Genomic DNA, 13964 nt, shown 5'->3' on the forward strand with positions numbered 1-13964 from the left:
AAGGTGAAAGTTGGGTCATTTAAAATGAAGAGCTTGGTTTATATATCAACGGAAATATTATCAAAAGGTATGTACCCACACGCCAAAATCTATTCAACAAAGTTGGGTACTGCATCCCACTCAACTGAAGTTTGAAGTGATAAAATATAAGATGGTTTGTGAGTTGGGTAATTTCTATATTTCCAAAGGAAATCAGCCTTTCCAATACAGTTCATATATCAGAAAAATGGGAAACCAAATGTATTCACATCTTTCTATGGTCCTTATTTAAGAGTTAGTAGGGAAATCATCCATACCTGAATAGGACACATATATTTGATCCATAAAGACACCCTGTTTATATCAAAGGGGGAGTCATCATTAAGACCACCAATTCATTTGTGATACCTGACTGTCCCCGGTGGACAGGTAAGGAACTTCTATAGGTACGCAAACTTCTCAACCATCCAATCAACAAGCCTGTTGGGAGGTCCTTCGGAACAAAGGACTTGTATGATCTAAAATTCCAAACACCTCAAATTGAAGACAACTTAAGATCTGCTAAACAACTTTAACTTGAATCTTCTGACTACTTCAACTTCTGAAACTTCTTAACTACTCTATTACCACTATATACTGCAATATACTCACTTGCCACTTGCGGCCATTTTGATGAGAACTTCCAGCGGCCATTTTGAAGGAAAAGATTTTCGCCAGAGACGCTGATGCCCATTTAAATTCTGGTGCCTGACCGCCCAGAAACATTTCTTTTCCAATTGCATCCCACTGGGAGACCTCAAAATCGAGATTCTGGGAGTGGTGAGACTGTGCTAAAATATTGTAATTTTCTTTGATATTTCAAACTTTCTAAGATTTATACCATTTTATTGTGTGGTTAGGAATGTATTAAGGTTATCTATATTAACATAAGTGAATATTGTATTGAGATCATATACTGCATACTAACTGATTTGTAGTGTTTTTGTGGTGCTAATTTTCAGAGATTCTTTCTTATTTCATTACGGCCGTGGGAAACTGGAAATATCTGAAGCACTATAGGTTGCAACTAACCTCTCAAAATTTTGTTTTTCCTTATTTGATAATCATATCTTGTATGATACCGTATATATTAGCGTACTTTATCTTTGAGTGTACGAATATATTTATCACCAGTATTTTGCATTTGTATTAATATATATGAATATTTGTACATAAATGTATTTATCAAAGGTAAATTTTGTGATTATGGTACAAAATCATATTGGTGAAAGAATTCAAAGTAAATTATTAAGTGGTGATCACATTATTAAGGTGTCCAAATTATTGGTTTCTTAAATATTTGCCGTATTTTAACGGTGGCACTGCAATATTTTGTTTGAGGGAGAGAGCACCGCCCTAAGTATTTAGAATAAATTTTATCATAAACCACCACAGGATAAATATGGAGGCACTGCTGAGTGCCAAAGAAATCGTACCATAATACAAAAGGCACTGGTGATTATATATTTATGCGCATTGTCAAAAATATATTCTGTATAAAAATGGCATCCATTAACCATGGATCCACCTCTTCCAAGCATAGCGAGGAAAAGGGAGCAGTTCAAAATGTTGAGGACGCAACTCCTAAGAAAGATAGAAAAGCCCGCGATGCTTGGCAAAGGTATATGGAATGTGCGGTGATGGATTATCTCCATCAGAGACTAGATGTAGGGGACAGCACTGAGGAATTAGTGGAAGAAGAGAAGAAGCAGGCTCAAAGGACATATGAGGACCTGTTTAACCAGAAGGGTCGGGTTGTCAGGTTTTTATTAGCATTTGCTGAAGCAGAAACTAATAAAAGCAGTGACAGACTTCTCCTAGAAGCATGGCCCATGTTATGGTTTATGAGCAGTGAAGCTGCCCAGCAAACGCCAGCTTTGAGGAAGGACTTGTCAGAAGCCCGCCACCTTTTGAAAGATAGAGATCAGGAAATTGAGTCATTGAGGGAGAAGCTTGACCGTACATGTGTTCGTTTAGACCAGTGGTCGGCAAGCCGCGGCTCGCGAGCCACATGCGGCTCTTTACAAACTTAAATGCGGCTCTTCTGTGTGGCGGGCGCCCGCTCCCCTCCCCTCCCTCCTCTCGGGCGGCCGCCCCAAAAGTCAGGACTCTGCAGCTGTCAGGATGTAGGCGGGGCAGCCAGGATGTAGGCGGGGCAGCGTGACGAACTCCTCTCCTCTCACAGTCCGCCCTGAAGACCAGAACGGCGCGGCAACACGGCGAGAGGAACGCGCGGAGCAAAGGTAAGTGAATTGACACAATATGGGGGATGTTTTACTATGGGGGATGAATTACTATATGGGGGATGAATTACTATGGGGGATGAATTACTATATGGGGGATGAATTACAATATGGGGGATGAATTAATATGGGGAATGAATTACTATATGGGGGATGAATTACTATGGGGGATGAATTACTATATGGGGGATAAATTACTATATGGGGGATGAATTACTATATGGGGGATGAATTACTATGGGGGATGAATCACTATATGGGGGATGAATTACTATGGGGGATGAATTACTATATGGGGGATGTATTACTATATGGGGGATGAATTACTATATGGGGGATGAATTACTATGGGGGATGAATTACTATATGGGGGATGAATTACTATATGGGGGATGAATTACTATGGGGGATGTATTACTATATGGGGGATGAATTACTATATGGGGGATGAATTACTATATGGGGGATGAATTACTATGGGGGATGAATTACTATATGGGGGATGAATTACTATATGGGGGATGTATTACTATGGGGGATGTATTACTATATGGGGGATGAATTACTATATGGGGGATGAATTACTATATGGGGATGAATTACTATGGGGGATGAATTACTATATGGGGGATGAATTACTATATGGGGGATGAATTACTATGGGGGATGAATTACTATATGGGGGATGAATTACTATGGGGGATGAATTACTATGGGGGATGAATTACTATATGGGGGATGAATTACTATATGGGGGATGAATTACAATATGGGGGATGAATTAATATGGGGGATGAATTACTATATGGGGGATGAATTACTATGGGGGATGAATTACTATATGGGGGATGAATTACTATATGGGGGATGAATTACTATATGGGGGATGAATTACTATGGGGGATGAATCACTATATGGGGGATGAATTACTATGGGGGATGAATTACTATATGGGGGATGTATTACTATATGGGGGATGAATTACTATGGGGGATGAATTACTATATGGGGGATGAATTACTATATGGGGGATGAATTACTATGGGGGATGTATTACTATATGGGGGATGAATTACTATATGGGGGATGAATTATTATATGGGGGATGAATTACTATATGGGGGATGTATTACTATGGGGGATGTATTACTATATGGGGGATGAATTACTATATGGGGGATGAATTACTATATGGGGATGAATTACTATGGGGGATGAATTACTATATGGGGGATGAATTACTATATGGGGGATGAATTACTATATGGGGGATGAATTACTATGGGGGATGAATTACTATATGGGGGATGAATTACTATGGGGGATGAATTACTATATGGGGGATGTATTTTTAGTTTTAAAAATGTGGCTCTCAAAATAAATTTCAATCGTGGTTTTGGCGAGATTTGGCTCAGTTGAAAAAAAAGGTTGCCCACCACTGGTTTAGACGAATCCAAGAAACATCAAGCTAATTTAGTCGAACAAATCCAGTATGCTCAGTGTTTATATGAGGAAAGTTGTGAAGAACTTAGAGTTTAAAAAGAAATATCAAGACTTAAAACAAGAAGTGGAATTCTTTAGATCAGGAAGAATATCCTGTGTTGAAATTAAAGTTCATCCAGGAGATAAGAATGATCAATCAGAACTTGCTTTTGTAAGGTCTGAGCAAAAAGCACTAGAGGAGCAGATTGTGAGGTTAACTGCCCAAATAAATGCTGGAGTCCGAAGCTGGGACAACCCAGTTAAGCAGGAGGCTGATGAACGGGGATACCCGTATCACAGTGAAGCACCTGATAGTGAGACAGAGACACACTATACAGTTGTGTTCAAAATAATAGCAGTGTGTTGAAAAAAGTGAATAAAGCTCAAAATCCTTCTAATGAATCTGCAGCCGGTGTTCTAGTTTTTAATTAGACTGGACTAATTGGCTTTGGAATTTTTCCATGAAGTTGCTCGTACATGTTTACTACCTTTCTGGACATAATGTTAGCATCATACACCTTTCTATATATTATTTTAAATTGTAGACATTTTGTGGTTCTTCTGAAAAGTCTTCATGTTTTTTGTCCTCCTTGGTGCACATACAGTTGTGTTCAAAATAATAGTGTTTTGAAAAAAGTGAATAAAGCTGAAAATCCTAATAGTTGTATTTCCATACACACAAATGCATTGGGAACACTACACATTCTATTCCAAATCAAAACATGAAGAAAAATATATAAAATTTGTGTTCCTCTAAAAAACAAATTGAAGAAAAGTGAATATTAGTCTGTTCAAAAAAATAGCAGAGTTTTTATTCTTCTTTACAAACTCAAACATTCACTATATAAACTGAAAAATGTTTGAAGATTTTGCTTTCCTTTGAATCAATTAATATTTAGTTGTATAACCACTGTTTCTGAGAACTGCTGTACATCTGTTTTGCATGGAGTCAACCAACATCTGGCACTTGTGAACAGGTATTCCAGCCCAGGATGATTGGACTACATTCCTCAGTTCTTCTCTATTTCTTGGTTTTGCCTCAAAAACTGCATTTTTGATGTCACCCCACAAGTTTTCTATTGGATTAAGATCCGGGGATTGGGCTGGCCACTCCATAACGTCAATCTTGTTGGTCTGGAACCAAGATGTTGAACGTTTACTGGTGTGTTTGGGGTCGTTGTCTTGTTGAAACACCCATTTCACGGGCATTTCCTCTTCAGCATAAGGCAGCATGACCTCTTCAAGTATTCTGATGTATTCAAACTGATCCATGATCCCTGGTATGCGATAAATAGGCCCAACACCGTAGTATGAGAAGCATCCCCATATCATGATGCTTGCGCAACCATGCTTCACTGTCTTCACAGTGTACTGTGGCTTGAATTTAGAGTTTGGGGGTCGTCTGACAAACTGTCTCCGGCCACTAGACCCAAAAAGAACAATCTTACTTTCATCAGTCCACAAAATGTTGCACCATTTCTCTTTAGGCCAGTCAATGTGCTCTTTGGCAAATTGTAACCTCTTCAGCACATGTCTTTTTTTCAACAGTGGGACTTTGCGAGGGCTTCTTGCAGATAGCTTGGCATCACATAGGCATCTTCTAATTGTAACAGTACTCACAGGTAACTTTAGACCACCTTTGTTTTTTCTGGAGCTGATTGTTGGCTGAGTCCTTGCCATTTCGGCTATTCTTCTATCCATTCGAATGGTAGTTTTTCTCTTTCTTCCACGTCTTTCAGGTTTTGGTTGCCATTTTAAAGCATTTGCGATCATTTTAGCTGAGCAGCCTATCATTTTCTGCACTTCTTTATGTTTTCCCCTCTCCAATCAACATTGTAATCAAGGTACGCTGTTCTTCTGAACAATATCTGGAACGACCCATTTTCCTCAGAATTTCAGAGAGAAATGCATTGTAACCAGCATGTACAACATTTGCTGCCTTCCTTCCTTAAATAAGGGCAATAATTGCCACCTGTTTTTCAAAGAATGAATGACCTCACTAATAGAACACATTGCTATTATTTTGAACATGCCCCTTTCAATTAGTGATTCAATTACACAGAATCAGCAGCATGCATGTCATGATTGTTGGGTCTGTTGGATTTCTATTGCTCTACTACACCTGCTAGTTAATTATTTGCCATGTAGAAATATAATTTCTACCAAAAACAGTGATTGATCAGGTTAGTGATGTCTGACTGCTATTATTTTGAACACAACTGTAGGTCGCCCCCTAAGCTCCTGAGATATACCCCAGAGCGTGCAGAAGAAAAATATGAGACTTCATATAGGCAGGAAGGGAAGTCCCGGGGGTCATTCAAAAGATATGACACTCCAAAGGTCATTACGTTTTTGAAAGACACTGTTCCTATTTTCACCAAGAAAGGGTCCGTAGCAATTACCGAACATATGGAAACATATGAACAAACGGTAGAACTTCTAGGCATTAAGGATGACCGCACCAAAATTGTATTATTGCCATGGGTGTTTGAAGAAAAATATCGGCAATTTTTTGAAACCTTGAAGGCCTTCTCCAATCAGTCCTGGAGGGAGGTAAAACATAGGTGTCACATGGAATTTGGGCCCTATAGAACTGTGCCAAGGCTGCGGCCTACAATTTAAAGTGTGGTCCTAACCAAAGCCCTGCAGAATTTCTGGCAGTCCTCAGAAATGCCTATTTCCTGGCTGAGAAGGATCCCAATCTTGACCAGCCAGAATTCAAGACTCTATTTTATGAAGCACTAATAAAATTGGGACTTGCCCAGGATTACAGGAAGGGACGCTCTCTTGATTGGTTGGTGAAAGAAAGTGACTATTTGTTCTCGATCCAACAGTCCAGTGGGAACGAGATAAAAAGAGAATCCAAGAATAGTCCCAAGATAGTGGCAGCCACTACCGGTTTCCCTCCAAATCTAAATTTGTAGGCGAAGAAGAAATCTTACGTGAGGGGGTAAACCCAATGACTCCCCTAGATTTGCACCTGAAACCCAGCAGGTGAGGAAGGATAAAAAAGAGCCAAGGAACTACGGTAGTGGAAATGAAAAGAATAAAGGGTATGAAAATGCCCAGTATAGTGATGAGAACCAAAGGGGTCAATGGTATCCTCGGAGGTTCTACTATAATCACCAGAACCAACAGGGACATTTTTATAGGAACAACAAATTTAATAGGATTCCCTCAAAACCAGGAACACCCTCAAACTCAAAGGGTGGATACAGTACCCCAGGCTCCCCTCAATTACAGGGAGGACCAGAAACCTCAGGAAGCGAGGCCATGGTGTCGGGACCGGAGCAGCAGTTCTGACTCTGAGTCTCCTAACCAGTCCCATCCGAAATGCAACCGCAATTACAGGAAAAGGGAAAATCACAAAAATGCCTCCTCTAAACGCATTGAACAAATAGAGGCGCAGGTCAACAAAATGGCTGAACAAATGGAAAGGCTTGTCAATAACCATTCTTCCAATCCATCTTTTTTAGGAGCAGCTCCTGTGACCAACCAGGGGTCACAGAATTAATAAGCAACCAAGCCTTAAATCAACAGGGGAGAACACTGAATGAGACGACAGGAGATGTGTGTCCCATCCTTGACACGCCCACTAATGGAGAATCTAGTTCTCGGGCCCAGGGGGACCAGTTATTGGTTATTAATTCATCTCCTATTTTTCAGTGTCCATCTATTTCCCCTAATATAGTCACGTCGTCAGAAGTCGTCGTGATTGACAGGCCAGACAGAACGCCAATTTCTAGTTGTGCTTCCATCCTGAAACAGTCCAAGAATCCCGCCAGGAAGGATAAGGGTGATGTGTCTGCAACGTGTGGTGAGATGAAAGCCAATCACATGTCATTGAAGGGCCCACAGATCTTCAACCACGCTAATTTCATGTGTGAGCTGACTGAATCTGATGTAAGATATTATGCCACAGTGCAGGTGCAGGATGCCAGTGATCTTTCTATTGTAGGCCTAATAGACACTGGATCCCAGGCTACCATTATGTCACAGGAACATTTTAATAACGTGGCAAATGTCATGCCCAATAAGCCAAAACTTAAAAGCTTTGACAGCTCACTGATTGGTGTAGGTGGAGATCCTTTACAGGTCATGGGTACTGCCTGGCTTAAATTTAAACTGGGTAATAAGGAACTGAGACACCCCATTATTATTGCCAATATCTCCCATCACCACATGATAATCGGAAATAGACTTCCTTAAAAGGATCAACACAATAGTTGACTGTGTGAACCAAGTACTGTGGTCACAAGTAAATACCCCTATCAAATATAAGAAACTTAAAAGTCCCCATTCCTGTCAACACTGCCACCTGGTGGAAGAAAGGCCTGGTTCTTTGGAAATCCATTTCAGGAATAGTCAACTTCCTGATGTCACGGTTATACAACCGATGACAATAACCCTACAAGAAGAGATGAGGATCACATTTTTAAAATCCCCCGAAATAAAATAAAAGATATTTCTCTCGTAAGATGATATCCTTACTATATCCTTTCATCAGAAGGATAAACCAAGGAAATGGGGGAATCACGCCCAGTTCTTGACAGGTATTGAAAGGGTTAACATTGATTTATTTATCCCTATCCAGATAAACGGTCTTAATAGGTCAAAATATGCCAAACTAGATTTGATTGAGACAGGAACACAGCTTTGTAAGCCATGGGCTGATAAAACACCTGACCGAAATGGAAATCATCCGTTTCTCCACACCTCAGCATCATTGGATTTCAGACTCCATTGAAGATTCTGAAGACTATAATTCAATAGCTAGGTGTCTCTTAAATGTCACTATAGGTAATAAGACAGCTACCCATGCGTTCCTAGTCTTGGATAATCCCCAAACTAAAATTTATTTTGGCAATGATGTGTTACATCGCTTTGCAACTCAAGTTGACCTAATTAATGACTGCTTATGGAGTCGACTAAAGGGGGAACCCGAGAGATACCAAAATCTGGACTTAGCCTCGAATCCGGGCAACAGATGCTTTATGCTGTTGAAGTCCAGGTAGCCCAAAGAATTACAATTCCTAAGGGCATAAATAATTTCATACTCCCCATCCAAGTTAAAAAGGGACATAAACTGAAGGGGTCAAATGCACTAGTATGCCTCTCCCATAAAATGCAGGGGGAAGGACTGAACATTACACATACTTCCCTAGTCAACACACATCAGTCCCCGATGTACATTTACGTACACAATCTTTCCAATCAGGACATCGTCTTACCCAACGAGACCCTCATTGGTCTGGCGGTAGAGACTGAGTATCACACTTTTGGAGTCACTAACCAGGTGATTGGACTCATCCCCGATGAATATGTATGGGAGGAACAATTAATTGAACAATCGTTCCATTCATTACCAGAGGGTATCTTCACCGTAGAGTCCATTTATCCCTTCGATTCTAAAGATGGTACCTGTAGAATTGGAGAGACATGAATTGTCTTTGATCAACCAATCAAGGAACAAGAGTACACCAAGGGACCTGGAGGGCAGGAGAACACACATCACATGCCCAATGACCTCACCACAAAGCTTGAAGAGGCCTATGAGATAGGACAGCCGGAAAGCTTTCCTGGATTGAAGGAGTTAGTCGAAGAGATGGTAGCCTGAGCCGATGCGAGTTCCAATGATCTCGACCGACAATTGCTCCGAGAGCTTCTCCTTGAATTCCAAGAGATCTTTACCAAGGATTCTTACAATTGTGGGATTACTGACCTACACATCGCTAGGATCCAAACAGACCCAGATGCCCCACCAGTATTCCTAAGACAGTATAGGTTGCTGTTAGCTTCCTATGAATCTCTAGCTGAGATTATCAGGAAGTTACATGAAAGGGGTATATTTAAGCCCATCCACAGCTCCTATAACCACCCTATCCTAGGTATTTTAAAACCCAACGGACAATGGTGTTTGTACGCTGACCTCCGTCAGCTAAACAAGCGTGTTTACATGTCAGGATGGCCTGTCCCATACATAGACCAATGTCTAGCCCAACTCCAAGGATCCCGAGTTTTTACAGCCTTGGATTGCGCACAGGGATATTGGACCATTAAGGCGAGTGAGGAAGACCAATACAAACTGGCTTTCAGTTTTGGCAACCAACAGTACTGTTGGGTACGTATGCCTTTCGGATTTATAAATTCTGCACATGAGTTTGCTGTTTTTATGCACAAGGCCATGCCAGATGCCCTCGAGTGGGGGACGTTGGCATATGTGGAGGACATCCTAATCAAAAGTACTGATATGGCCAAGCACATGACGGAACTTCAACACATTTTGGGCCAATTAAAAGCAGCAGGGGTCAAACTATCCCTACAAAAAACCCAATGGTGTCGCACATGGGTAAATTTCCTAGGCCACAAAGTTACCGCGGAAGGTTTGAACCCACAAAAGAAGGAGGTTAAGGCGGTTCTAAACTGTAAAGTTCCTACTAACCTTAAAGAATTAAGATCATTCCTAGGTATGGTAAATTACTCGCATAAATTCATCGATAATTACGCCAAGATAAGCAAGCCGTTGCTTCACCTACTAAAGAAAGATGTCGAATGGTCGTGGGGTAAGAAACAGGAAGACGCCATGAAGGAGTTGAAGGAACGTCTGACACAGGCCCCATGTCTCGTGTATCCAGAGGGAGGTAAAAACTTCTATCTAGAGACAGGGTTCACGTAGGTAACTATGAGTTCCGTTCTTTACCAAAAACAAGATAATGTCAGTAAGGTGCTTCACCTACTAAAGAAAGATGTCGAATGGTCGTGGGGTGAGAAACAGGAAGACGCCATGAAGGAGTTGAAGGAACGTCTGACACAGGCCCCATGTCTCGTGTATCCAGAGGGAGGTAAAAACTTCTATCTAGAGACAGGGTTCACGTAGGTAACTATGAGTTCCGTTCTTTACCAAAAACAAGATAATGTCAGTAAGGTAATTGCCTATGCTAGTAAAACATTGTCCCCGATAGAAATAAAATTCAGTGACTGCGAAAAAGCTCTATTATCCACCGTGTGGGCATTACAGAATTTCCGCAGTTATATTCAAGGAGAGAGAATCATTATTGAAACAGCACATCAACCTTTACAGTATTTAAAGAGTGAACGTATCAGAGGAGGAAATGTGTCTAATAGCCGCATCACTGCTTGGACTTTGTCTTTGCAAGGGTGGCCTCTTGAAATTCGATATAAACAGAACAAGAAAAGTCCAGTAGCCCAGGGCCTAGCTGAGCTCCATGATTGTTCAGTAACTACTCCTTCTACGGAAACCCCGGACACTGACTTTTTGGAAGAACAACTTATCTCCCTACAAGGTTTATGATGAAGAATACTGTAAACAGCTGCCGTGTGTATATGTAGATGGTTGTGCTTTCCATCACCAGGATGGAGAACAGCTCCAACTAGTGGCAGGTATTGGAATCGTTTGGACCCAAGGTGTCACCCCGATTTCTGTGGGATACAAACTTGGACCAAAAAGCAGTCAGGTTGCTAAGCTCACTGCAATCCTGAGAGCAGTCGAGATGACTATAGAGTTCAACATAAAAGAATGTTCCATCATAACTGATTCCAATTATGTCAGGAATAGTTTTGTGGAATATTTCCCTAGGTGGAAAAGAAACAACATGACCAAAAGCAATAATAAGCCCGTAAAACATGGTAAGCTCTTTTGTCAGATCAATCAGCTACTGAGGTCCAATGAATTAACCCTTATTTCAAAAAGACCAAAGGCCACTCCAAGGTCCTAGGTGCAGAAAAAGAAGGGAACGATTTGGCTGATTCTCTAGCCAAAGAAGGAGCAATCACTGGTGAATTGATTGACATAGATCATCTCTTAGGTACAGTGCAGATTGAAGCTATCACTAGGCAACAGGCTAGAACAGCTGGTGATCCAAATGTGTTACAGTGGAGTCACGATTCTCCTAGTGAGGATTTAATTACTGCCCAAAAAGAAGACCCAATAATTGGCTTATTTTATAGACATATAGAAGATCCCAACCAAAATCCCATTAATCAGGAAATATGTACTGGGAAAGAGGATTTACGTGTTTTAATGAAATCCAAATCCCAATTCGCGTTGTACCAGGGATTGTTGATACGAACCTCAATGGGTGGTATCCAACAATGGTTCGTCCCACTTAAATTTAGAGGTCTAATGTTACAGCATGCCCATGATGCTCCTACTTCCGGGCATCGTGGAGAGAAGATCACATATGAGATCCTATGGGATTATACTTACTGGCCTCATATGTTACGTGATGTGAAGGCGTACTGCCAAGGTTGCCTAATATGTCCCCAGTTTCAACCTACTAAACCAACCCAAAGAGCACCTCTTCAAAAAAGGGGGATATGTATGCCTTGGTCAGACCTTCAAATGGATTTTTTTGGGCCCGTAACAAAATCTTCATAAGGAAATCGATATATGTTAACAGTTACATGTCTATTTACCAAGTATGTCAAATGTATTCCAGCACCAAATAATAGCTCCGAGACATGTGCCGCATTATTAATAAATCATGTCTTTTCACGTTTTGGTCTCCCACAGAGGATAAAATCTGACAGAGGATCACACTTCACTAGCGAAGTGATGGCCAAACTGTGGAAAATTTTGGGTGTTAAAAGGAAACTGCATATCGCCTATCTGCCAGCCTCTAGTGGTGGAGTAGAACGATACAATCAGACCATCGTTAACATCCTTAAGAAATTTGTTAAGGAAACAGGCAAGGGCTGGGATATAAAACTTCCACTGGTCCTGATGGCTTTGAGGGCTACTCCAAATACAGTCACAAAAATGTCATCCTTTGAACTGATGACAGGTAGACGGATGGTACTGCCCCAGCACTTATTGCATCACACTACAAATCAAAATTTGATCAATGCCACCACCACACACCAATACATAGAGGATTTACATAAACATTTGCAATATGCTTTTGCCTTTGCCCAGCGAAATTTGGAAAAAGCCGCAACTAGTGCTAAGACATACTATGATCTCAAAACCTCCAAGAAGGAATATGAGATTGGTGACAAGGTCTATCTATACAACTTTGCAAGAGACCAGATCAAGGAACGGAAATTCCTTCCATCTTGGAAAGGTCCATTTTCCATTGTTGACAAGATTTCCCTGGAGGCGTATAAATTACATATTCCCTGGAATGGTGAAATCGGTGAGAGATGGGTGCACATCAAGCAATTACGTGCTTGCCAGACCATCAACGATTGATCCGGAGACGACAACCTGATGTCCCAGACGCGAGACCAGACCACTCGGGACCAGTGCAGAGGAAGAAACCTGCCTACGAGACCGTCCCAAAGTCCCGTCGTGCGGAGGATCCTATGGACCCTGATGTGGGTGTGTACCCCAGGCCAGGCCTGCCTCATCGCCATATCAGGACCGTTGTCAGAAATATTCGTCCAAGAAGCGCCCGAATTCAATTCAAGGATAAACCCAGCATTGCCAGCTGCCATTTCATCATCAAAATACCACTTAATTCAAAAAGTACCCTCGGAAAAATTACCCTTTACCCAATCACACCATCTGAATGACTATCAACAAAGATAATTTGTCAGTTGAGAACTTTGATGTTTCCGGAGAAGATCAACGGTCACTTTAATCAAAAGTCACACTCACGATTTGCGATACATGCACCTCTCTATATGTATTCATATCTCAAAAAGGGGGGATATGTGATGACTTTTGGACTATTTATTCAGAAAAATGATATTACCCAAAAGAACATTTTAAAGCTGACTGTCATGGGTTAACATCCTTGGTTAATTTCAAGTGACCTTCCAAGAAGTTACCACACACAGTGAGTGGAAGAAATTTGTCTAAGATAAAATGAGGCTAAAACACCACTATTTGAATTTCTGCAGGTGATCAAACATAGTATTATAGTGACAATGGTGAGACGAAATCCTTATTGTCTTATTTCTTCCAAAAACCTTGGAAGATGTGTGATCACCAAACAAAACCTCTGAACTGTCACAATCAGCTATTGTATCCTAAAATTAAAGTCTAGTCCAAGCTGTTTACCCTAATTCTCACACAATAGTGCTCGTAACTAGAAGTTTTTCTATGTCACATATCCTTGAACCGTGCATTAAACATAAGGTGAAAGTTGGGTCATTTAAAATAAAGAGCTTGGTATATATATCAACGGAAATATTATCAAAAGGTATGTACCCACACGCCAAAATCTATTCAACAAAGTTGGGTACTGCATCCCACT

The 13964-nt window shown here is 40.9% G+C and overlaps 1 protein-coding gene across 1 annotated transcript in view; it reads left to right on the plus strand.

Moving 5' to 3' along the window:
- Nucleotides 1-10426: 10426 nt before the first annotated feature.
- The window catches only part of DAZL (deleted in azoospermia like), a gene marked incomplete at its 3' end in the record, with an annotated part of 120628 nt that continues 117090 nt past the window's right edge, over nt 10427-13964 (plus strand). The window contains exon 1 of the mRNA XM_089692213.1: nt 10427-10586. Coding sequence (XP_089548339.1) covers nt 10427-10586 — 160 coding nt within the window. The remainder of the gene's footprint in view (nt 10587-13964) is intronic.

Source organism: Staurois parvus, unplaced genomic scaffold, assembly GCF_062004578.1.
Source record: "Staurois parvus isolate SC_StPar_1 unplaced genomic scaffold, SC_StPar_1.0 ptg000579l, whole genome shotgun sequence".
Classification (NCBI taxonomy): Eukaryota; Metazoa; Chordata; class Amphibia; order Anura; family Ranidae; genus Staurois; species Staurois parvus.